This window comes from Bombus pascuorum, chromosome 8 (assembly GCF_905332965.1).
Source record: "Bombus pascuorum chromosome 8, iyBomPasc1.1, whole genome shotgun sequence".
NCBI classification, from domain to species: Eukaryota; Metazoa; Arthropoda; class Insecta; order Hymenoptera; family Apidae; genus Bombus; species Bombus pascuorum.
In genome coordinates, this window is record NC_083495.1 from 14,384,217 (window position 1) to 14,412,111 (window position 27,895).

Sequence of the window (27,895 nt, forward strand, 5' to 3'; positions counted from 1 at the left end):
ATTAAAACCAGATTCTTCTATTAATATGTATACGCAATTGTATCTGATTGCCATGAAACGTTGCAACGTAAAAGTTAAAGTAATCCATTTTCATTTTTCAGATTTCTTTTTTAATGTATCCTAATGTATATTTAATATATATATAATTACTTAATATATACTAAATGACAATTATAAACTAGATTAGAAATTTATTTTTCTACTTGAAATTCAAATTACGTACACATTTAAAGAACACCATAGATATACCACGCAGTACAGACAAGAAATAATATACACTTTTGTAGCTATTGGAGGAAAATAAAGGGAATTAGTCGTGCCATTTCTTGGCAGAAGCCGTGCATCATATGGTTCTTCGTTCGTCGCAATCGCATAAGCCAGCACACGGGGGCACAATTGAAACGTGAAACTTAACCGCGAAGCTTTAGTCATGCTCGTCGATTATCTGGACGTAATATTGATTGCACAGCCATGTACTATGCCTGATTATTGCTTGCCGTCTACTAGACCATCCTTCTTGTCGTCGACCTTCTTGTGTATTTAGGACGCCGAACTTCTCAAGTTGATTCGATCGTGTAATCCCTTTCAGTAGGATCAAGTACCATGGATCCAATAAAATATAACAATATAAAGATAATAATAATACAAATTTAAACTATAATATGTATAATAAATTGATCGCAGGTATTTATGCAAATTTATATCGATATGAACTCCGTTGAAAAATTGAATCGTACGTAGAGATCAGTTTCGCTTCGTAAGGAGTATCATAAGGAGCATTCTATTTTGAATAACATGTACATTGGATTAATATTGGGAAAAATTCGTAGCGCGTTTGAAAGTCGGTGTAATCATTATATTTTATATATTATAAGGGGATTCAGCTCTGAATCGTAGGTTAGGAATCTCATGAATAATTTATTGTAATAACCAGGCTATTTAATGGTTAATTTATCCTGTTCACGTTAAATATTGATTTACCGAAATATAGATACATATTCGATATAATGATAATGCTTTAGGATTTCGTGTTTATTTAATAATGTTAATATCGGTATTTGATACGATATGTAAATTATTTTATTTATGGATCGTATAGATCTGATTAATTAGGTATTATTTAGTGATCTGTGCAAGTGTTCGTGAAAATATATATAGCGCTGTCGGATTAAAAACCTTGGAATTATAGAAACAGGTCAAGCATTTTACAATAGCTACTCAATTATGTATCGAGTTAATATGTAATAGAAAACTATCGGTCGTGTAATATTGTACAAGAGTATGTATCTGAGAATGAAAATACTTCTATGAAATTTACATTTTATTATTATTGTATCGTTTGTACATAATTTAATATCGTTCAGATGAAATATTATTTGAAATATCTATATTGTACATATACATATCGCAATATGATTATTTTACATAAATTGCTAATTGGCACGTTCCATCGCTGAAACATTAACGTCGTGTTTACAGAAATAGAAACTATTTCTACATTATTCAAATTAGATATCAGTTGAACTCTGTGTATTTCATATTTATACATTATAATGTGATCATTTCACACGTTGCAGCAATAATTGGACTACTTCCATTAATATCGCTTACATCATTTTTATTTTAAATCGCAAGCGAACGTTTTATTTCATTGGACATCACATAATTATTGTTCGATACCGCGCCACGGCGTATAAATAAAAACTGCCATAAATATCAAAAACTATGTTTCAGCCGGGGAAATATACCGCTATATTTCACGTAACCATGTATATGCCGTTTTCCTGCATCTATAAGAAAATATAAGCGTCGCACGTCTAAATTTATCGCGGCTCGATCGTACTACTATAAAACATAACGATCCTATGCGATGCTCCATTCTTTCTACGCTTCTTGTCTTTGGTTTTCACAGTTCGACGGCAACTGTCGATGAAATTTCTACGTAGATACTTTCCAGAGATTCGCCACGAAGCGATGACGCTTTTCTCTTTAGAATTCACGTCTTCGTCTACTTGTCGCGGTGGAGGAAAAACCACGCGACGATGAGCTGTTCGCATGGTTCGCACGATGATCCAGACGTAGATAATTTATTCAAACTGCGGCTTAGCGCTGGTGAATTTCCTGTATATGTCATCAAATTACATACAATACTGGTCGTAAGAATCCGAACGAACTTAGAATTTTAGACGAGCCTGATGATGACTCGATGAAAATGCACGTTTAATTGAGCACCATCAGGTAGTTACGTTATACAATGTCTCGAGGATCTAGTTACATTGCTTTAATCAGTGATACAAGCGAAATGTTCATTCCATTATAGGTGAGATTTTAGGATCCTTTCAAATAATTGTAGTAATCTCGAAGAACTAGCCTTCCAAAGATATCTCCTTTTTCTTTGACAGGTTGGATATATCTGATATGGTCTAGACGCGTTTTTGAAGTCACTGCCCTGTTGAGAGTACGCGTTTGATCCATTGTCTGTTCCTTCTGAAGAGGTGAGATGACTTGGTTTGCCAAGACCTCTTTGATCATCCTCTCTTCTATTTTAATCAAATCTCCTTTCCTACCATCTACGTAGGTTTCTAGCGTCGTTTGATTAGTAATTTAACATTAATTGGTAATTTCTATATACGTGCATCCATTAGAATCATCGAATTATATATATACAGTGGATAACAACGATCGATCCAGAGCCTTTAAAATTTTATAGATTTTAGATAGAAATTGATGCAAATGTATAACGGTGCATTCTTGCATATTATTCTATTTTATTATTGTTATTATATTTTACGCCAATGTTCACAAGCACATCAAATATACTAGGACACCTGCTAATCTCACGCAAAACGTGGTAATCGACCCAGATGATCAGGAATATAATTAATCAGTCAGAATTATGTATTCGTGTAAGACAACGATTTAGAATATGTAAAAAGAATTTGCAAAAATTATTTACAAGCGTTATAGAAGATAACGAATAGAAAATTGCATATAATTTTTAATAGTTTGCATAGAATGTGCCTATAATTTTTAATTTAATCTTCAACTCGAGAAAATTTTCAATGAATTAGGTAGGAAAAAGATTTCAGAGGAATCTGTTGAAAATCCAGATCTGATTCGTAGGTTTATTTATAAAATGTACGATAAATATACTAAAGGGCGACGAATTCTACGAAAAATGCCGAGGTTCAATGGCGGAGAGAAGAAACTCTAATTATATCATTTATGGATATATAAGATTTTTCTATCATAAGATGTAATAAAGTATAAATTCTTTAAATATCAAGATTTCAAATAAAATAGTAACCGCATAAATTATAACAAGTTTCTAAGTTTTTTTTTACATCGGATATCTACTATTTTGATTACTTTACCATAGGTTTCATACTTTAATCATCGACAGATGTAGAATAACAAAACGATTATCTAAATCTTCTCTCGAAAACAAGAATGAAACGTTGGAACAAAAATTCCAAAGTAACTTCATTGGAATAATTGTTACACTAGCAGCATGCGTTTCAGATATTTTTGCTCGTAGTAAAGAAGAGACGCCGAGGCAAAAGGCGTCCCTGAGGATTGTCCGCAATCCTGCGAAGATTGCACGAAGGTCGCTTTTGCTCGAAGTAAAATGAATTATGCGACCTCCTATGAGGGTAACCGAGGCGGGAACGTTTCCCTTCTGAAATCGGCAGATGGTCAAACGGAAACGACTTTTTACCTCGGCACTTGGTGCCGACTGATGCGTGAGTGTACAAAGGGTGTCCTATTTTTACGTTTGCTTCTTCCCATCGTTTAAGTAGCATTGTTCGAACGTTTGGCTTCCGGAGTGAGGTAAAATTTAAAAACGATCTGAAAAAAAAGTGTAACGTTTAATTTTTTTATAGAAAACCATTAAATTTGGATATATATTAAAACAAGCAAAAGAGGTGGAATAAATCTTTTGAATTTGTTTATTTCGTAGGTAATTTCACGATGTATACTTAATAATAGTATAATCAACCAAATACACGAATTATTTTCAAGGAAACGGTCCCATATAAAACAATTTTATTCCATATATAGAGAATAGCTTACTTCGTGTAAAGTGTGAAGCAATATTTAAACGTATCAGCTGACTTATTCGTAGAATCGAGTCGGCGCCAGTGAAATTTCATACAATATGCGTCGGACGACAGGCAACAGTGCTATGAAATTACGCAAATATTGTAATAGAGGGAAATTAGCGGTTTCGTATCGTGGGTAAAGTAAAGTAGCGCGTTACAGTATGACCGTTCGAAGGCGCGGTAATATTCGTGTGAACGGTACATTACAGCTACTGCGGCGGATAGCTCAATTATGTCAAAATTGCAAATACGATACACCGGCTGCGTATCTTGAACCAGTTGATCGTGTAATAATAAAAAAGAAGCGGCACCGCCGGAAGTTACAGATCGCCTCGTTATAAAATGGCGTTACCATGGCGAATAAAAGCAACGCGCGTTACATTGACGTAAAAATGATGGGAATCTTCTCTCGGATGCAAACGCTTTCGATAAAGAAACTCTCGTCTCTATGCTTTTAGAAAGAAATACACGTTACGTCACGTTATTGTACCATGTTCCGATGTATTGTATTTTTCTGGTCGATATTTCATCTTGCTATGGTCTCATAGAAACGAGATGTGCACCTTAATATCCTCTTTTATCTCGTTATTATCATTCGGAAAGGAAAACGGTAAGAATGGAGAATGCTTGAGGTTTTTGAAGAACGATCATCATACGGCAAAGAATTTTATTGTAAGAACAGAAGTCATTGTTTCAGTGGAAAATTATAATTCGTATAAAGTATTGATAAAATATTAGAATTAATATGGAATTGTAGGCTGAGATACCTATAGTCGCTAGCTGTAGTCGACTGACGAATATGTTTTCTTGCTGCAGCCTTTAACGTTTCTGTTTTCTTTTAACAAATGATAAATTATCTACTAGCGATGTAACGCGTGATCTTACATTATTACGTTTTTAGGAAGAATTCTTTCTCGCGTACTTTATTTTTACATGAAACGTGAAACACAGAACGAAACTAAAAACCTTCTCGCAACCACTCATCATACTTTATCTTCCTCAAGAACCTTCAACCTTCGATGACGCGATATTTATAACGAACCACCCTGTACATATTATCTTCAACTGGATCATAAATTACGGAACTGTGATTTCCCACATAGGTCGAGTAATATTTTGAGAAATAAAAAAATCCACCCAACGACTATAACACATACACACAAAAGAGAAAAAAGTGAAAGAAACAGGCTACCCTATATACGTGCACGCTGTTCGTACGCGTGTGTTTGGGCGTTTGCAGGAGGAATGCGTGCGTACGCCATGAGCGACGATAATAACACGATGAGAATTATCCCACGCATCGTGGTTAGGCGTACGAAGATAGCGGCCGGGTGTTTTCTAGTTCGAGACCCGTTTTCAACTCGATTTTTCCCTTCCTCCCTTAAGAGACGAGCGTCGCGGAGGCCAGTAAGAAATAGTTATTACGGTAGGTTCGATGCCCACGGGAAGACGCTGAATATTCCGCGTTTCCTTTTGATCATCATCGCGTGATCCGCAAGCAAACACGGTCTTCTTCTCACCGTTATTTACAGCCTCGGGATATGAATCGTCCGCGGGGCGAAAATATTGCTTTCCGACTTGGAAAATGTATTTGCTTTGCGTTCGATCAAATATCCATAAGTTTTTTCTCCTCATTTTACTACCTCTACGGAGGATTTTATGGAACGCAGCGGAGATTCGTTTAGATGATTTCGGCTGATAGCCGTGTAATTAGTTCCAATCGCTGTCTTATCTTTGGTTTGTGCAAATGTAGGAAAACACGATCTTGTTTGTTGGCTTTTTAGATGAATATAATCCTGATTATGAGAATTGGAATATAACAACCGGGTATTTTTAAGCATTTAGATTTAACGAACGGATACTATTTCTTAAAAACAGACACGTTTTCATGGTTGTTATGATCAGATGTTCAGATGCGAATTGTATTTTGTTCCAGCAAGCATAGAAAGTAGTTTTTTTTTTTTTAAATAGTTTATTTAGCCAATATTTGATTTTTTGTACATTTTTGAGATTCACAATAAACAATGAATTTGAGTATAGTGTGTTTAGGCAAAAGTACCGATACGCGTCGGTACGACGTAGCCATGGTCTGATATGTGTCGTGGATTTTCGGTTTTTGCGTTTATTTTTTTATTTTTTGGGTTTAAGTCGCATTGGAGTGTGATTTTTGTGTATTCTTGTGTGTGTTGTATTTTGTCCTGAAACTTGGCCGCAAAACAGGACTCCTCGACATAGAAAGTAGTATTCGCTCTCTTAGTGACACGACGATGCATTTGCGTCTGCAACTTCCCTCAGAACGGGTGGTTAAATATTTTCCATCGAAATAATCAGGAGTTTTGGACGATTGTTCGTTATCATAAAAAAAATCTTTTTGTTACATACTTTATTTTATGAAGTATTTCGTTATCACATATTAACTCAGAATAAAATAAAAATAATGAAATCGCTATTATATTCCGCGAAAGTGTGAAGACGACTAACAATTTCCTTGCAAATATATTAAAAATCATTGTACAGTGATAATGTACGGTCCTGAGCGTCGACTCTGAAGTGTACACGAAGTGACGTTCTCCACACGAACGAAGTACCTGTCGCAGGTGCCCTCCCCGGTTGGAGGACTCGACGTAGCTTGAAGAGGAAAGGGAAAAAGAGAATGTTGGAGATCAGAGGGTCGCCACCCTTATTCACTCTTTGCGCTTGCTCTCGAGCTGTATTCCATGGTTTTGATCCTCTGAATTCGCCAGCCGAAAAAGTCGCGCATAGCTTCGGGTTGTTTTAGTTTCGCCAAGTATTAAAAATGTCTGTCGACGACCATGCTCTCTCTTCCTATAGCACTTCGTCTCATTTTTTTTTAAGCACCGCGTCGCTCGTTTCCGTAGCGTAAATATTCAAAGTGGCTACAGATTTGTCATTTTTGAAAATTTGTGTCCCTGCGTGCGAATCGGAACCACCAAATACCTTTCGACCTGCATCGATCATTATTGTTGCGAATGATATTTCTATTTTACGTATTCATATTGTAAATATGTAAAATAAATTAAGTTTGTTGAGAATTTGTTCAAGGATTGTTAGACGATACCTGATACTGGAAGGAAAATTTTGTTCTCGTTGCACAGCGCTGTGTATTCGAATTTTTCTTTGCACATAAGAAAAAGAACCGACGGTTGATTACATCTCACCGTCTTAATTGGAAAAGTAGAAAGTAGTAATTGGTATGGTATGAAGGAAACTGTTTGATGATAATGAACCTCCTTTAGACAGTATTTTTGAATAAAAAGCCATAAAATTACGCAATTAATTATTAGAACGAAGTTCCTTCGCGTGTAAAACACACGGAAGAGTAATAATTGGGTAGGCTTCTATAATCTTATTTAAAACAGAAAGAAAATTGCTCGTAACTGTATCAGTTGCGGGAGGCAGCCGTACCAAATAAGTTTCACGTTACTCGGTTAGACATTGTCTATTGTTGGGTAGTTTCTAGGAGGCATTAGTACTCGCAGAATTGCACAGGATTCACAGAGAAGTATGGCAACGAGCTTCTCTAGCGATTATCACGAATTTTCCCAACTATACGCGATTACCACGTTTTCCATCCGCGAAGCCTGCTTTTCCTTTTCGGTTCGCACGCGTACAACTACGAAATAAATATGGTTGGACCTCGGTAACTCATGGTAACGATGAGCAAATTTTGACTTACAGCAGGGTAAAGTTACTTGAATTACCTAAACTTTGATGTTTTAAAGTTCAAACTTGTAATTGGCGTAGAAGAGTCAAGCTTGTTGCATATGAAAAACCATTGATCTTTGATATAATAATAATAATAGAATGACAAAATATGTCTATATATACAGACTGTACTTTAGATCCAGTAAGGAAAAATATCAAAGACAAAAAAAGAATTCGAATAATAAATAAAATAATAATAAAAGAAACAACGAAATAATTTGCAGAAATAAAATAATATACACGCGATATGGAACTATGATGATTACAGTTAAAGATTGCAAGAAAAAATATTCCCAATGTTGGTACATTAATCGAATAAACTTCCCTTTTGATAAGTAGATTTTATTTAATTTTATTTAATAAGTTTTTATTTAATATTATTTAATAGTAAGTAGTTTTATCCTCTTAGGAAATAGGATAGCCAAGTTGTCAATGCACACGATATTTAATTGTCTGTCGCGTCACTAATAACGAATTAAATAGTCTGTCCGTAGGTGTAGGTGACGTGAAAATTACTCACAACCGAATTTGACGAATTACAAGACTAATTACTTAGGTGACTGTCATAACCATATCTTACCCTCCACAGAGGTAAACAACTTGCAAAGGTTGGGCTTCTTTGAATTGGAGTAACACACTGAGACGCACGTGTAGCGAGTAATTTGAGATAAAATAAGCTCGTATTTCGACTAATACAGGTTTACACAAGGAAGAAGAAGGGAATGTATAAAATTGTGACTTGATCTTAGAAGGGTTTTCGAATCGTCGAGGGTCGATTGCACCCTCCACGTAGGTAACTCTGCCTCTGTCCGCGAAAATCTAATTACAAATCGTGGCTGACGATTTTTGCTGTTTCCGTTTACTTCTGTGGAATAATCGACTTTTTCGGTGTAATTAATACGATAACGAAATAAACGAGACGGAAATAAAGCGCTACGCAATTGGGTTACGAACAAGCTTCTCTGCTATTTTAGCGAAAACGAGCGCAACTTTTAGATCTTAATCGGGTTGGTTAAATAGCTGTCGGAGCAATCCTTCCTCGACTAACTTTTACTATAGTAGATACGTTTGTTTGCGGAGTAATTAGCAATTTCGAGGAAAGATGAGAGATGTTTGAGAGAAAAAATTGTACAATACATGCGCGTGCGAGTCGTAACACGAAAAAGACGAGTGATAATGTATACCGATATTAATGTTGGAGATATTAACTTATTTCGAGGTATTTATAATTTGTTTCGGAAGTTTATCCGGATGTTTATACTTCTCTTAATTGAACAGCGAATAAAGTTCAAATTGAAAAGAATTTTGGACGAGTAAACTGTTGGTTAAAGAAGTGTCTGCAAGTTTTCTTGCTGAACAATCCCGAACAACCTTCGAACATATCTCAGAAACTTCGGTAACAGTGAAACCTCAGTTTTCTTCAATATCGAACTGGTACATGAAGTAAGGAGGGCAAAGTAACTTTTCAAAAACTAATTTTATCACGTAACCATACTGCTCGCAAGGAACTGCAGCAAATGCAAATATTTTTATCTATAATTTCGCAAAATTGCATGCTGCCCAACCATGCAAAACAAACAAGATGTCCAAACGAAACAGTGTAGTTTAAGAACGAACGAGGATTAGATTCAGGCAGTATTTATGTTAATTAGTCCTAGTTTTTGAACTAGTTTAATTATAATAATACCACGTAGCGAAATAGCCACGGTGGAGTAAAGTGTTCGTTAACAAAAAATATCATAAGAGAACAAATCGAATAGATGAAGGTATAGGAGACATGGACCATATCCATATTAACTTATCTCGTAATAATTGTTCGCGTAGCGACATAGTGGCTAGGGCTGGGGCAAAGTCGAATTAATAAAATGTTATAAAAGAAAAAGGCGCGTAGATTAGCGGGAGGGACAGAGCGTACCCGTTAATGAGGATGTACGCGTATTATGATGGCGTAGGTCGGTCGTTGCGTTTCTAATCGTTGCGTGTGGGGTATGTTGGCAGTGCTAATGGTAACGGTAGCGTCGGCTTATTACGTTGACAGCGATGCAGACGCGGTGGTAGTAGGCCAAGGATCTCTCCAGAGGTCGGCCCTCGTTTAACAGACAATCAAAGACGTTCGATAGCCGCGTTTCAGCGCCGCGGAGGCGATTAACACTTTGAAGCGGGTGTCCTAGAAATCTAGGATAATTCAGGTAACGGGATTCTTTCGTAATCGCGTTAGAAGAGCTCGCAAAAAAAAAAAAAAAAAAAAAAAGAAAAAAGGACGAGAGGCCGACAATGTCGAACGAACAACGTTCCGTTCGTTCGAGTATATTTTTTTACCGATTTTTCAAGTCACGCTGAATTTGGAGCATTCGTGTGCGCTGAAATGAAAATTTGTCTAAAAAGTTGTCATGACCAGTTGTAACGTTTGGATTATCTGTTTTGGAGAATTTGGGTTAGTTTATCGGTGCTTGAAGTAGTTTGTTATTTCGTTAAAAGTTTGGTGTTTCTAGATGGATCGTTTATAATTTTTGTAATATTGATCTTTTTTGCGACGGTGTGCTGTGAAGTATAGAGAACATAAAGTATGTATTATCTTACCTTTGCTTCAGTAAGCAAGGAACTTACGTAATAATATATTTTCAGAAAAGCTTTAACATAAAATTCGAACAGAAATATGGAGCAGATCTGAAATATCAAATATGAAAAATTTGTTAACAGAAAAATATAATTGATATTAAATTGGGATAGAGAACGCAATGGGGTTAGGATCAAAAATATTATTTCTGACATATTGATCGACTCTAAAATTCCACATTGCCATCTTCTCCTCTATACGTAGTCGTAATAATAGCACATCTGTTGTTCATAATTTTAATAAAAAAGGAAGAAAGTTTTCAGCACTGTTTTTCGATCGAGTCTCTAATTCCTCGATTCAGGTTAATAATGAAGTAGCCGTATACCACCGTTAGCTACTTTCTTTATAGGGTTTCATAATGATTGACAGTGCGAAGCGGGACAGTCCGTGTTTGTCAGCAGTTTGTCGCCGCTTCTATACCGTAGGGAGCTGAACGAACGATCTAGATTGAATCCAGAGATGCTGTCAACGATATTGCGGACACCGTTTGGTGTCACAAAGAACCGTTTGTGTGCGGCTGCACACCGCACTACGATATGCTCCCTCGTTTCGTGCATCGTTCCAATCCGTGCCACGTTTTATAACCCTTTTTCTCCCTTGATGTCCTCGTGTAACGCGATCGAAGCATGGAATACCTGTTACGATTACGTATTCCACCGTCTTTTCGTTGGTCAATTTAAAGGATTTACTTTGAGAGGTAGCATCGATATTTCTCGTATCAAACATGATTTAAGAGATCGTGGATATTTCATCGAATGCATAAAGCAGGACACGCTTGGATATTTATTCCAGATTTATGAGAAACGAAATTGAACCGAGGAACAGATTAAACTACCATTGGCATTACCACTGATAAATGTCGAAGATACTGTCTACTTGAAAAGCAATTGCAAGCAGTAGGAGCGATGTAAAGTAATATATTGCAGTTTGTGATATAATCGACGATAGTGTTACAAGTGATATAAGGTGAAGTGATACAGATGACGATTAACCTGGGAGACATTATTGAAATTGTGTTGGAAATAGGTCTATAGTATTTGAGAAAGTCTTTCTAAGGGAATCGTTAAAGAAATAAAGGAGAAGATGTGATTAGATGGTTAGCAAATTATTATTAAAAAATAGCATAATTAAATGGAACGAATAAAAGAAACAAAGGTGAAAATTCAAATTTGTAATGTGTTTAATAAAGTGATATTAAACATGTTGTTAGAGAGTAACGATTAAGTATGTCGAAACTGAACGGACCAAAAGAAAGATGGTACAAAGAAAATGATAAAACTTCAGTTTTTTTCGGATATGAAATGGTACAATACATTGGACGTTTAGCTAAGGAAGGCAGAATAGCTTTGTAAAAACCAATTTTAGCATATGATAATATACTATGCATAACTGTACCGGTCACAAAAGTTTTAAACCGACGGAAATATTTTTATTTGTAATTTTATAAAATTACATCCGGCCCAAGATAAACGAATGCCCAAGCGAGATAGTATAGCTAAAACGGAACGAGCTAGGATCAGATTAAGGCGGTATTTTTATTAACCAGTCTTAGTTTTTGAATTAGTTTGCGAATAATTATTCAAAAACAAACTAGAGCCCCATATTATTACCATTTTCTCTATGCTTCATTGGATTTTCATGCTACGCAGGATTTCAAAGTACCAAAGTTATCCGATGCAACGCTTAATGCCGCTAATAAAGGAACGTGAAATATTGAAATGCGATCCTACCCGTTAGGGATTAAAATAGATACGATCTTGGATTAAGGTAATTAACGAGTTTGTCGTCGAAAACAACGAATTTATGGGACAATCTATGTATCATTTTCGCGGGAAATTAATAATATCAGACATTTTGTCCGCTGATTCATTTGTTAAATATTCGCATTGTTGAATGGCTAAGTTCTTTATGATTCCTGTGATTCATCTGATGAAATAAACGTCCAACTATACAAAAAATATCGATAAAAACGTTTATTGTTATATCCAATTGTTATGCGCGAATAAGTTTGATCTGTGTTTTGCCAAAAATAAAATTTACCAAAAATTCTTTGCAAACCTGTTGAAAGTTGTTACGAATCGGTTGAATTTACTGCCTATTAAATATTCATTATTTAACAATAAACCGACGTAGTTTCGCGCAAACGTAAAACAAACGATCATGCACGCACATCTCTGTATCCTCGAGCGAATTTATGCGAACGATTAATCTTTCGGAATTGTAAATTGTTTTTCACGTTTTACGGTTCATGTACGAACGATGATGTACCCCTAGAGTCGTTACTCCGCAACGATAAGCGTAATAATTCGTTTTACGCTCGCTGTTACGTTTCTGCTTTACGTTCACGGAATACTTTTTTCTGTGACCGTCATGCTATGATTACGTCTCTACTTATTATAATTCGCGGGTCATCAAAACGATCAGCCAATCGTTTCTGGTTTTTCTGAATTCACGACATTCCTACGAAGTAGACTGGCACTGTCTTTCAATCAATGTTTAATCATAAAACCTTTCTGGTACATAATAAAACAATATTGGATTGTGACATAAATTTCGTCCTATTTTTATATTTATTATGTAAATAGGACGAATATTTGTTGCAGTGCAATATTTTCTTTTTATGAATTTTGTTCATTGGCTCGTATTTTAAGTCGTCTCGTAACTTGGAAATTTATGCTATCGTTATAGTCAGTTTCGATGACATTTATAAAATTAATTCCTATTTTCATTAATTGAATATTAATTTGTGATATTCAGAGACTAATTAATTTACAATAATTACATTATTTTATCGGTATAATCTTAACCCAATTTATGTAACAAAAATAACAAATGTGATCGATGATACACTGGCCATGCAAATCGTGTATCTTAACATAATTGAAATACATCTACGCCTATAATAAATAATTCACAGCATGATGAAACGTAATATCTAGCAAATGGTAAGTGGAACGTAACATCGTATATAGAATTGCTCTAAAACAGCGAACTATGTACTACATGTATTTAACATCTTCTTTATCAAACTTATGATGTCAAATGTTATCGATACGTTCCTGAAAACCTTTCTGTAGATAATCAAACGTCGTGAAATGTAATTGTCGCTGTAAAATAGCGAAATAGATTAATCAAATATAGGAGTAAATCATGATAATTGATAAATATCGGAGATTGCATGATTCCTTCGATGTATATTGATCATTTTAAAAAATTGTCATGCTTGATTTAAAAGTATTTAGCTGCAATAAAATTACGAACGATGTATGCTCTATTTTACATTGTTCTACTAATAAATATATAGCGCAATGTAGGTTAACAAAATTTATTGGTTTACACGGTGTCCGACTGTTAACTCAGGATTGTAATATTCAGGGCTACGTCTAGCACATACTATTCAATCACGATTATCTTCAAGTTAAATATCAATCCTTATTATTATTATTATTATTGGGAAATGACAGAAATTTTATTGCATTTTAGTCTTTTTAAATTTGTATTTTAATACTTCAGGGATTCGCTAAATTTTATGAGAATGTATTAAGGTAGAACATTTTATTTTATTTCGCGGCTGTATCGTATAAATGTTTGCAAAATCGTATCAAAGCTTCCTCAGAAAAGAAACTTTTTAAATAATTTTATAATAATAGATTAAACGAGAAATAATTTTTTTTTAAATATACGTTTGATATTAAGCGTATAAAATATCAAGTATGCGAGATATCGCGGGAGCGTATTTTTAAATTAATACGTGACGAATGTAATATTAAAAAGATAGGTTTTCAAGCATAAATTAAATTCGCGAAATAATTAAACGTATGAAGTTTCCATCGTAACATTATAAAAGTAACATTTCGAGTAAATTGTGCATGAGAAACTGAATGTAGAAGCAAACCTAATATTTGTAGGAATCTTAAAGGATTAGTTTTAAATTCTTTCCTAAAATAGTTATCAGACAATGAACTCACTGTTCCGATGAAATCAACAAATTCCTTTTCTCAATATTTCGTCGTGGATTCATTTCGATTATACGAGACTAAACAAACGAAACACGACAGCGGGCCGAAAATGTTACGACTGGTAATTCCTCATGTTAGCTTCGCGTTGGTCCGGTGCACTGTGCTTTTAACGAGACGCGTTAACCAGTCACCGGTAAAAATATCTCTGTATATAGGCTATGTACCGAAAGTTCATCCCGTATAGTGAAAATGGGAACTGCAAGCTAGATAGACCGGCTCTAATATCGAATGCATCAGCGAGCTTGCATAATTACCATCTCTAATTTCGTGGAATGGCGCGTCGAGATGCGCGGGCATCGCTGACGTTCCACGAATGAAATTAATCGACTGGACAGGTGTATATTTTATCTTTTTTCCCTTTCTTCTAACATCTCTCATGCAGATTAAAAAAAATAAAAAAAGAAAGAAAAAGGAAGACATGTGGAAGATGAGTTGTAGTGCAGACTAGATATTAGAGAGCGTTAAAATGAATTTTTTTTTTAATGAATTGCACGATGCAATCAGGGTGAATGACGTTAGTGGATAATTTAAAAAAAAAAAAGAAATAAAGAAACTTGCGAGGAATATCTCGACTCGAGATATGTGTAGTCCTTTTTTTCACGATCATCTAAATAGGTGTAATTAATTACGTAATCTCTGTATCATTCTTCGAACACGAAATCCTGTAATTAACGCTGAGCACCGCGATAGTATCTCGAAGCAGAGAAATTTCCTCACGTGTATTCCTGCGTGTCTTCCTATGCAATAATAGTGAAAAATCAACGCGTTTACGTACAATGATAATAAATCGCACTTTGATGGTGAACTTCCTGATTTAAGAAGAAGACTTTAATCTTCGATTATCGATGGAAGAATGTTCATAAATAAATTAGATAGATATAAATATTATTTTATTTTAACCTTTGTTCAGTAAGTAGGTTTTCTATCACGTATTATTAAAGCGCGGATATTTATGCTAATTCATATTTTTACGAAGCTCGTGAAAAAATGGAACGTAGATAAAAAATTGTTTTATTTTTTAGACGTTATAACGTGTACTATACCTTGGACATTTTATGTATCTTTTTACATTACGTGTGTTTTGCGCATTCTTTGCAATTCTAATTTTCCACAAGTACATAAAAATCTATAATCTACGTATTATCAATTTTATTTACTTTATCTATATATAGTTTTAGACCTTCGTATTGATATTCGCTCTCTTCCCCAATTACTTCTTTGTCTTCTTTCGCTCGTTCGTTCCTTGCCTTCGCGTCTATTTGTTTCTATTTGCAATTTAGATCATCTTCTTTTCTCTTTTTCTGTCTCGTCTCTCTTAGCCTTCTAGCTAATTCAGACTTTTGGTTGACCTGTTCTCGTCTATCAACTCTTTCTCTTACACTGGTCCATTGTGCAAATACATTACCACTTAAAAGTTTAAAATTCTTTCTAATTTTGAATTATCGTTTACGGAGGAAAAACAAAATAAAGAATTATGCTTCGCTATTTCTTGCTTTCAGTACGTTCATAAATTTTCCTTCTATGGTACGAATATTACGAATACGGTAATGTTTTATTGGTTTCTATTCTAATTAATGTATCTTGAACGATTTGATGAAATATAAAATTTTCCAATTCGAGATTATTTTCGTGCATCATGCGACTCGTATAAATAATTCATTTCTTCAAAGATAATTAAATTTTTCCAATACAAGTACCGAATTGTTAAAAACTTCTTCTGAAAGATTTTCTTGTTACAGTTGTACGAATTAATTAAAAATATTGTATAAATTCAAGCATCCAGCTATTGGAAAATCCAAATTTACTTTTCACTGAATATATGATTCCTAATATTTTAGCAACGATACATATCAACATTGATTCAGTACAATAATAAAAGTAATATATAATAAAAACAAAATCAACGAGAATTAAATTCTGATATCGAATTTTCGATATCAATCCAGATCAAATTTCAATTTCATTCTACAATCAAATTTCATTGCTACGTTCTCATCAAAGTAATAACTTTTATTTGTAATGAAAAATAAATGTGTTAAATTTTTACATTCCCATTCTAAATCAAAATTCTCGAAATATAATAAATTTACAATCGATTTTTTGGTATTTATTAAAAATGTTTCCTTCTTTTCGAAGACTGATAATACGCATAAATTAAAGAGTACTAGTCAATATTCGTTTGGTAGATCCATATAAACGAGTCTGCACAAATTCAATATCTTCATCCAAATTATAAACCTACATAGGTGAGCCACGAAACCGATAGTCACCGTTGGTAATCGATGAGAGAGAGAGAGGTGATCTCGACGGTCGAGATCCTGAGGACGTTCCTGGCGGCGTGTACGCGCTGTTTTCTTCCTTGACATTCCGTTTCACGCGAGACCATAGTACCTATACGGGCACGGACGAGTTGTGAACGAGACGCCGGCTCAGCAAGTTTCTTTTTGAAAGGAAGAAAGAGTCAGGCGGACTACGCGAAGATGAAGAAGCAGGGGAAGGATAAAACGAGTAATAGGAATCCAAACAGAAACGATCCGCAAGGTCGATGCAGCCCGTTCCTCTCTTGGCCTCTCTTGGCCTCTCTTTGGCTTTGCTGCTGTTGCTGATGCTTCTTCTGCCTCTTCACCACGTTTCCCGGCGCGATCCTCTTCTCATTTTTATCGATTATACGATTTAATTTTCTGCCACGACTAAAACGACGGAAACTCTTTTCGTACGATGCTTTCCGACTTCCTTTGAAATTAGAAACTGATCTCTCGAATCTTAAATCGCTTCTGCTAATCTAACGCGAAGATACGTCTCCGTGATTGGAATTTTTAATCTGCATCTTTTCTTGGAAGAAATTATTAATCGAAGGTGGGAGGAGTGTTTCGTTGGAAAAATTGATTGGAATTGATTTTCATTGGATCGATTAAAGTGCGGCTATAGATATATTACTGTTTAGATATGTAAGTATGAAGATAAATCGAAATTCTGATAAAATGAGATTGAGATGTCCTTAATTACAATTATAAACATAGATCTTATAAGTTCCAAGGAATGAAAAATTGATAATATCTATAATAAATACTATAATATAATAATCTATAATAAATAATAAAAGCTGTGTAGTTTTAATTGACGTAATCAACAATTTATACGGAAATGCTCGATGCATTGAAACTCTAAATAAGTGATACAAGTAAAGCTTCCCATAGCAAAAGAGGAGAAAAATATATTTTAAAAACGAATCGTTGGATTGTTAAGAAGGTTGATATTTTCAATCAGCAAGGTTAATTACACCACGGATGCCAGCTAGAGCTCGTATAAAAGTTTACCAGGCAGCATATCGAAGATTGAAATTGTCTCACCGAAGAACCATTGTTGCGAAAGTCCGTTCTGGCACAGCTTATTATCAGCCTCTGCTTCTTCTGTCTCCGTTTTCTGCAAGGATAGAAAGGCCAGATCCCGTAGGCCCTTGTTATATACGCGGTTCACCATTTTAGATCCCGCAAAATTGCGTCCCGTTGATAGAATAGCTGGAGTCGGCCGGAAAAAATCGTCGCCCCGTCGTCGTCGATTACTCCAGCAACATTTTGCGGACTATCGGCCACCATTCAATTCGAAAATCACTGCTCAGCAGCTGTGTATCGTCGAATATCGTCTGGCATAAAAGGGTAGATTTTAATCTGAAGTTTAATATCTGCCTTGCCTGCGCTGTTTCACGAAGAAAAACGACGCTTGCTCTTCTACGTTAAATATTTCAACGTCCAAATGAAGTTGAATTTACGATCTTTTAAAACTTGGAATTTTTAGATCCTTTAATTTATAAAATGTAGAATTTTCTAATATTTAAAGTTTCTATTGTTTGACGATTTTAATACTTGAAACTCTCTAATCTTAAAATCTTTGAAACGTTGAACTCTAAATTTTTTGCTACGTGAGTTGTTAAATTTTTAGATAGTTGAATTCCTAAATTTTGTAATTTTTTAAGTTTTATCTCTTTGAGCTCTTGAATTTCTTTCATTTAAACGCTTTTCGTTTCGAACGGGAATTATAATATATGGCGTAAGTTTTCTATCAAAGAATAGGAAGAATAATGAATATTTACAGAATTAAACGGGAAACTGTTAAATGTATGCCGCGTCACGTCACTGCGATTTATGATCGATATTTTGTACAGGCGTAAAAATGTATAATGGTTACGAAGAGTTTCAGCATTTGAAGGAAGTATACTCGATATTTCAAATGTTTATACTAAAATGAAGGAAAAATGCAGATCCGTTGTCGAAGGAAAGGACGAAAGGAAAGGGACAAAAGAATCGAACTTGGACACGTCTTATGAATCGATCGGTCTTCGTTTCCGACCGGAGCAACTTATTTTTACGCCTTTCAGCGAGAGATGCAGTTCCTTTAATTATGTAGAGAAATGTTCATTCATCGGAAATTTTATGCTCCATTGACGTCAAACAGAAATGTAAATAAAAGGCAAAGCAGCTACTATTTTCCTATACTATCGTAATTTGATTGCAATACATTTCAAAATCTGTTCCAGAAACTCAACATTCACTTTGTATTTCTCTCACTAAAACCATATACTTAAACGTCGGTCTAAATACTGACGTTCAGTTTAATTGCACAATCTCGGATTTCAAATCTTCAGAAGGTTGAATATTTTTACACTTGAGGAATATATTCACACAAAATATACATAATTCTCGTATAAATCTCTCAAATGACGAGTATTTAGATCTATCGGTTTCTTAATTTGATTACATAGATGCACGAGGAACGGTGATCGACTTCAGCCTCAAACGTTTCCTTTTCAATTCATCAAAATTCGATTTCCATTCGTTGAAAGTTTAAGGTGATATATTTTTACACTTCTAACATTCGCAATCGCATACGCAAAGCAATTACGCAGCTGCGTTATACGAGGGCGCGGCGGCAATTTTCTTATCGCGTTAGAGTACCGCGTTAGATGGGGTTCTACTGTAATGTAAAATACTAAATAAATTAAGATTTGCTAGAATCTTCCAATAAATATAACAAGTAGGTGCAGATAATCGCAGCAACCGTGTATGCTCTATATATATGAACATGATATGAAAATCACGAGGGAGCAGCAGCAATTTTCTGAGCCCTGTTATAACCAAGCGTTCTCAATAAAGCAAGATCTGTCAGAGTTTTCGGTAATTATACAGAAAAAGGGCGCATCTCATCTATTTTAATCTTGAAATATATCGCCGAGATCAACATTCTGAACAACTTTTTCCTATTCACAAAATCGCGTGAAGCAAAAATTACGTGAAGTTAGCGCGAAGCGACCGGATATTAATCCAACTTTTTTATTTATATTACTGATGATCAGCATCAACGAGTTAAGTTCAGATTGGACTATGTAAAAATATGTCAGAGTGAAGCACACGGAAGCTAAATTTAATTGAAGTTTTTGCGAATATCTCGGAGGACGAAGGCCGAGCGGGGCGGTTACATAGGAAAAAGTTTGCTCAGAATATCGAGCTTGATAACATATTTCAAGCTCATCGAAATCGGTGAGCTGTGCTCTTTTCTATATAATTATCGAGTTTTCCAAAAAATGTAACAAGTAGGTGCAGACGATCTCGGCAACTGTGTCTACTCCCATATGGAAACCACGTCAAACAGACGAACTCTTCGGTGGGCTGGCTTGTTCGCAATGTTCATCCTATCCGCGCCACGCGTCTGGCAGTTTATCAAGTTGATTTGCGGGATCGACGCATCGCGGCATCAGATCGCGATACATCCGCGACCCGGTCTCGTTCCGCGCGGTTCAAATGCCTCCGGATCGGTCGTTACGTTTCATGGTTGGTCGGTTGTGGCAGTGGGTACCCGCGTCTCTGGCACGGCCTCCCATCCAAAGGTTGTTAGGTATGTGGCTCGCGTGACGTTACATACACCAAGGTCGGAGAATAAACCGAGAAATCGATGCTTCTCGTTCCCTATATTCGTTTTCGACGTTTGTTAGTCGCCGTCTGTTCTCCAACTGGCAGTCACGTTGTTGCGTTGCACAGGAATAATAATTTCTGTTTCGATTGTGATGTGTAAACTTTATCACAACCGTTGCTTGGGATACGAGTACGATCGTCGAATTGCATTTTGGAAGAAGTATGGCAATGACTGTCGCAGAATTAGGACTAACTTATTCATGTATAGCTAACTATATGTAATTACAGATATATAAAAAAGATATAACTAAAACTTGCTTATGCACATGCATAAATCATATATTATATATACACATCTTTCATAAAGTACATGTATTAAATTCGTGATGCAAGCAAAAGCGAGGTAGATTCTATGCTATACGAAAGAGGGTGAAAATCAAGAATATCAAAATTGTATTAGAAGCCTCGTGTTGAGAAAATCGAGTTTAAAGACCTGTGAAGTATACACCTACGTGTTTCTCATATATCAACGACGAAAAGAGACTGAAATATTAAAGAGTAATTTTCAAGATTTTGGACGAATTTACGCCAAGAATAAGATCAATTCTTGTATGATCGATTGTTGTTTCCCTTCTTAAGTAGTCAATACTTGTTGTAACATTGCACCGATGAAACGTCTTACAACTACGAAGCGAATGATATTTGGATTTATATTTATTAGCCACAAATTTTTCAAACAACTTGCACAGTGCTCTAACTAAAGAAAGGCCTTTCGACACTCGACCAAAGAAGCACCTTCTTGATGACACGCTACGGTCAAATATCCATGCCTCTGACAACGTTTCATTTTCGCAGCTCAAATCCGTTCCATTCTTCAGGATCCGATCGCGAAAAGGTCGACGAGCCTATTTCCAGTTTAGTCGCCTATCGTTTCACCGCATCTATCCGCAGGTGCAGCATGCCTTAACGAGCGACTTCCGTCGCGTTTATAATTCATCCTGCAACGTTGTTTCGCGATTCATTCATAATTCGTAACGGTACCTGTTTCTTTTCCTTCCGAACGATCGTTTCTTGACTCGATCGGTTCTCGTCGTTCGTTTGGCGTTCGAGATCTGCCTTTGAGATCTTCATACACGTATTCTATGCCTCGACGCTTGCGTTTCAAGTTCGATCTCCATCATCGTTTGGAAACAAGCTTGAATTACGATTAGTTTAGTTTGGATGGGATGGAAACGAAGGTGCACCGACACTGCAAGTCGCTTCGCCTCTAAGTTTGCGTTCGATGGCTTCGAGATGCGCGTTCATTCACTGTTTCGAGTTACCGTGAATATTCAGCCGTTTGAATATGCAACAGAGTATAATTTTCGCCGATTGATTTAGCCGCGATAGAGAAGTCGTGCGTTGGTGTACGTGTGACTTGGTCGAACAGCGAGTTTGTCGCGTTCGGTGAAAGAGAACCTGAATTAAATGCGAGGAGATTAATAGGAGGCGATTCCGGCCACCTTAATTGATCTTTGTGGAAGAGAGAAAGTAAGAAAAGGCTCTCGGTAAATAAACCGAGATTCACCTTTAATGAGAAGATAAATTTAAGAATGGTAACGGGAATTGATTAAGGAGTCTTAGGTCGACGACGGAATCGTTTGTTATTTTTATAGGAGCTTCTGTCGTTCGTCTGTAAATTATCTAGAAAATTTCGCTTTTATCGTCTTATGTTTTATAAGGATAATAAAATTTTTATATTTCACGAGTAATAAATATTAACGCTGTAGAAATACTGACAGCTGTAATATAAAGCTTGTACCAAAGGAATCGAAGGTACGTGAAAAACAAGTATAAAATCATAAAAAAGTCATTCAACCATCGAGGAATTTACAGCAGTAAATTTATACAATTTTTTACAAAATATCATGCATATTATATACCTTACGTAGTTTTAGCATAATAATCACGATATTTTATATTTGAATTCGTACAATTATTAAAATGTAATGTAATTTGCTTATCACAAAATGGTTACTCTAATTCTTTTTTAATATTTCCCCTATTTATGATTACAGAATTCGTCACTTTAAACCAGCACATTCAACAAGAATCGTCATGGATTTTGGAAAACAGAGGATTCAATCTGCGTTAAAATTTCTCGTATTACGCCGCGCATGATTAAATGCAGCTGTAGTTGCGAACGTATATTAGATTTTTCATCGATACAAAAAGAAGAAAAAAGGAAAAAAGAGAAAAATATAGTGGAGAGAAAAATGAAAATGGAAGTGAAATATTTTGCTAATTGTAAGACTATTACGAGAGGATCGGTCTATTCAATGGCCTAAAAGAGGTCATTGGGCCCTTGAGAATCGAACGTTGCGACCATTTTGGTGGCGATGTTCAGGAAGAAGTGCTCCAACAGGACACAGGAGCACGTAGGAAAAAGGATCGCAGAGTAGTCTATAGATAGGCTACTATGACGGACTATTTGGATCCACATTTCGTCAGGGCTCTCTGCCGCGATCCAGAACGACGAACGCTTCAAGTGAGTTAATGAAATTGCATGATTATATTTTTCTAATAAATGGCATATAGTTTATGTAGAAGTGTGATAGTTTACGTCACTAAACATATTTGGTAAAAAGGAAAAATATAAAAGGATAATAATTCAAGAATTTGAGAGTTAATAACGTGAATCATAATCATCAAATCGTAATCTCTTGAATTAAAAATTCATTGAATTAAACCTTTTAATGCTCGAGTATATATAAATTGTTCCATTTCTGAATCTTTAAATTCTGATATTTTTAAATTCTACGATTTAAGAATCTTCGAATTTCTATTCTTTATAATTAACGTTAACGAACCTCGTGACACTGTCCAAGCTATTAGTACATTATTATTTGTCGCACGATTACTGTCCATTCGTGATCGTTGATCGAGGTGAACTTTCAAGGATGGTTAAAGTATGAAAGTAAATTGTCTCTGGTTACGTTTAACTTTCACCGTGCTGCACGTATAAAACAAATAAAACATGCACACCTGAAATCTCTCAAGAAATCTCTGACAGAAACAAGAAATTCTATCGTTTCAACTCCATGCCCCCTCCTCTTCCACGCACACAGATACCATATTATTGCAAAAAGAATTATTCACCGAGAGTTTCGAATCTTTGTTTTTTTTCTTTTTAATGTTGTGTCCATATTTACTACCTATTATACTTGTCAATGTTTTACGAATAAAATCAAATTAACTGTCTATATTATCATTAAAAAGGATTATTCATTTATAACTATAAATTTCTCTTTATCCCACATTTACGATCGTGTTTGTCAATTTTATACGAATAAAAATCATTCAGAGTGATCTATTGTGCACGCTTGTCGTCTCTATAATGCGCGATTTTACGCGCCAGTGTACACGCACAAAGACGCATTCGTGACTACGTTTTACGATGGCCGAGAAAGGTTAAAGGGCGTCGTCAATATCCACGAACAGGAGAACTGCTCGAACTTTCCAAACGAATAATCCGCTGCTTCTTATCTTCGCATAATCGCATTGGACTTGAGCGCGCAGCGTCCTGGAATTTCGACGGAAAAAATTCCCGTTTCATCCGCGGGAAATTACTTTTGGGCCCGAGTTTCGCCTTCTCAATACCAATTAAGTAGTTCGAAGGTTAAAAGGGTTCTCAAATCTTCCCATAAAGATCGTTTATTAAAACACGGATAATGATATCGAAGATCTTTGGAAACTTTTCTCTGAGAATGGACCATCGGGAATATTTTTTTAATAAGAAGTTTTAATTCAAATTATTCGCACAATCTGCACAATGCATTAAAAACCGGGTGGTTATATCATTTCGAAAAGAAAATATCTTCCATAATTTGTAAAATCCTGATCGTGATAATTTTAATGTCTTTGATGACGTCTTCCTTCGTACATTACTTTTTAGAGATTTATTAAAATATATCGATTCGAAAGGAAAATATCTTCCATATCTTGTCCGTGGTAATTTTTATGTGTTTGATGACGCTTCCTTCGTACATTACCTTTTAGAGATAATTTTGTTAAAATATATCGTTTCGAAAGGAAAATATCTTCCATATTTTGTAAAATCCTGATCGTGGTAATTTTTATGTCTTCGATTACGTCTTCCTTCGTACATTACCTTTTAGAAATAATTTTGTTAAAATATATCGTTTCGAAAGGAAAATATTTTCCGTATCTTGTAGAATCTTGATCGTGGTAATTTTAATATCTTCGATGACGTCTTTCTTCGTACATTAACTTTTAGAGATAATTTTGTTAAAAAATATCGTTTCGAAAGGAAAATATCTTCCATATTTTGTAAAATCCTGATCGTGGTAATTTTTATGTCTTTGATGACGTCTTCCTTCGTACATTACCTTTTAGAGATAATTTTGTTAAAATATATCGTTTCGAAAAGAAAATATTTTCCGTATCTTGTAAAATCCTGATCGTGGTAATTTTAATGTCTTCGATCACGTCTTCCTTCGTACATTACTTTTTAGAGATAATTTTGTTAAAATATATCGTTTCGAAAAGAAAATATTTTCCATATCTTGTAAAATCCTGATCGTGGTAATTTTAATATCTTCGATTACGTCTTCCTTCGTACATTACCTTTTAGAGATAATTTTGTTAAAATATATCGTTTCGAAAGGAAAATATTTTCCGTATTTTGTAAAATCCTGATCGTGGTAATTTTAATGTCTTCGATTACGTCTTCCTTCGTACATTACCTTTTAGAGATAATTTTGTTAAAATATATCGTTTCGAAAGGAAAATATCTTCCATATTTTGTAAAATCCTGATCGTGGTAATTTTAATGTCTTCGATGACGTCTTCCTTCGTACATTACCTTTTAGAGATAATTTTGTTAAAATATATCGTTTCGAAAGGAAAATATTTTCCATATCTTGTAAAATCCTGATCGTGGCAATTTTAATGTCTTCGATGACGTCTTCCTTCGTACATTACCTTTCAGAGATAATTTTGTTAAAATATATCGTTTCGAAAGGAAAATATCTTCCATATTTTGTAAAATCCTGATCGTGGTAATTTTTATGTCTTCGATTACGTCTTCCTTCGTACATTAACTTTTAAAGATAGTTTGTTAAGATGAAACTCGATGTGGAAGTATTCAAGATGTTTTTACAATGATGTTGAAAATGGTTAATACTTAATGCGTTACAAACTTCTAGCCATATGCTATTATTTCTATTTCCTCAAATACATACATAGTAATTTGAATATTTTTTAATCGTAGAAATAGAAACTCGTAATTCGACACATAAATGCTTCCCTTTTTAATTATTATACTTGAGGAGTTTGAACACCCTGATGGCTAACAATCGATACGAATCGATACGATTGATTTGTGTTTTAACAGATATGTACCGAATCAAAGAAAGTCCTTTAGCGAGTTAGTTTCAAGAGAAAGTTTCGCGAAAAGATTCTGTCACGTTGCCTTGATGGCTTTTTTCAGAAGTAATATCGTTAAAACTTCTTCCTGGGACTCTGTGTGTTCTTTATCGGATAAACCAGCGAACAAATACTTTTCCTCTATCGAAAAGGGATAAAGAATTTTCGGCGAGAAGGATTCTCGCGTTAAACGACACGGAGAAACTAATCAGTATTGAAATCCCAAGATAAGTGGCGAAATATTTTCAACTTGAGATAAAAGAATGATAGTTACGTATACCTCCAGCGTTACAAACATTATTACAAAAATATGAACTGTTTATTGATCATAACATTTTGTAATCCGTCTTCGCGTAAAATTTCAAACAAGCTAATAATTCTTCTTAATCGTTGTTCAATCATTTTTTAAATTTACTTCGATTTCCATAGGTGTTCCATAGATGTATATCGAAATAGTCGAACGTTTCGTGATAGCGCCCTTTTTATCCTTTAACTGCCTTTGCTCCCCTTTGTTCTATCGGGACTTGGACTAACTACCAATCGTACGTTTCTAATTCGAACGTCGTACGGTTGATTGCGATCGGAAAAACTAGCTCGCTTTGTTCTATCGTGATGTCCCTTTCCCATCGCGCGACATATCAACGATCGAACGATTTTTGCAATAAAATGCTCTGTCACGTGTATGTTGCGACCGAGACGAAAAAAAAAAAAAAAATTGGCGATGAGCCAATACAAATCGTTACATCGACAAAGAAGTAATCGAATTTAAATGACTGTCTTTTAGGCTTGTAAATGTCTTTTATGTAATTTTTCATCGAATATAAGCTCATGCGTGCAATACATCGTTTGGAAAAATAACCACGCGTAATTCGTTTTTCTCTGATTGTTAATCAAGTATTCTCTTTGTTCGAACGTTTCCTGCTTGAGATGGAAGGGAATTTTTGTACAATGTTTTGGTGGAGGATAGAAAATATTTACAGATGAGTTATACGATGTGGAACGAGTTGTTACACGATACGGAACTTGCACGGAAATTCTGTTATATAGAAAATACCCAGTAGAATGATTTTGAACATGCAATGAGGAAGGTACGAAGCTTTATGATCTGCCTGTGTGCGCAAAAATTTATTTTTGAAGAATGTTTATGAAATCTAAAATTTTTGTAGAACATGGTGCGTTCTATGTGTACGCACGAGAGTTCTGAACAAGAATTTTCTACCAGAGTTAATGAAAAACCTACGAAATTGCATTACGTGCGGCTTCACTTTCTACCAAGCGTACGTACAAACTTTTATCTTTTGGAGGATTTTTGTAAAATATAAAATTTTCTAGGACAGGTGAAACGAGAGAAAATCCACGACAAGAATTTCACTTTAATTTAAAAGAAACGGACATTGACGACAAGGACTGTTCTGTAGAACCAATAAAAAAATCTACGGAGTTTTATTACGCGTATAAAATTTTATTTTTGGAGAATTTACAACTGCCAAGTTGCAGAATTGTACTATAGGTACGAGCGTGAAAGAATTTCGTCCTGAACAACGAATACTTGGAATCAGAAAGTAGTGTCTCCAAGCAGTTACAATGGCGTTTCTATTTTGATCTAAAGGACCTACTTTACTCTCGGGTAAATTTATCCAACTAATTTCCATAGTGAAACAGTTTAAAATTCTTCAACATCTCGGTTGCACCGTGGTCTCCTTATCTTCTAGTGTATCAGAATTTATCTTTAACGGGTGAAACATAATATTGAGAAATGACTTGTTCTCAAAATATTTAACTTTCCTTCTATTAATCTTCCTTATCACTGGACCATAGTTTTCATTTAAACAGATAAAAGATAACTACGAAAGATTACGCGTTCTCAAATATTTAATCACTTTCCATTTAATTTCTTTTATTTGCTGTCGTACCGAAGCTTCGCTCAAACAATAAAAAAAACAACCGCAATTATTTAATTATTTAATTCTTTTTGCCCATTATTATCCCGGCATTTTCCTCGTTTCTTCAAAACGCGTGAAAATTATATTTACAAGAAATATTATTCATATTCATTTCCAAGAGTTTAGATCGAAGTTAGAGATTCCAATCAACAAC

The 27,895-nt window shown here is 35.0% G+C and overlaps 1 protein-coding gene across 1 annotated transcript in view; it reads left to right on the forward strand.

Moving 5' to 3' along the window:
* LOC132909870 (rap guanine nucleotide exchange factor 2-like) overlaps window positions 1-27,895 on the forward strand; it is a 262,500-nt gene that overhangs the window by 27,673 nt on the left and 206,932 nt on the right. The window contains exon 2 of the mRNA XM_060965025.1: window positions 22,429-22,898. Within this exon, the coding sequence (XP_060821008.1) occupies window positions 22,830-22,898 (69 nt within the window). The 5' untranslated portion in view covers window positions 22,429-22,829. The remainder of the gene's footprint in view (window positions 1-22,428; window positions 22,899-27,895) is intronic.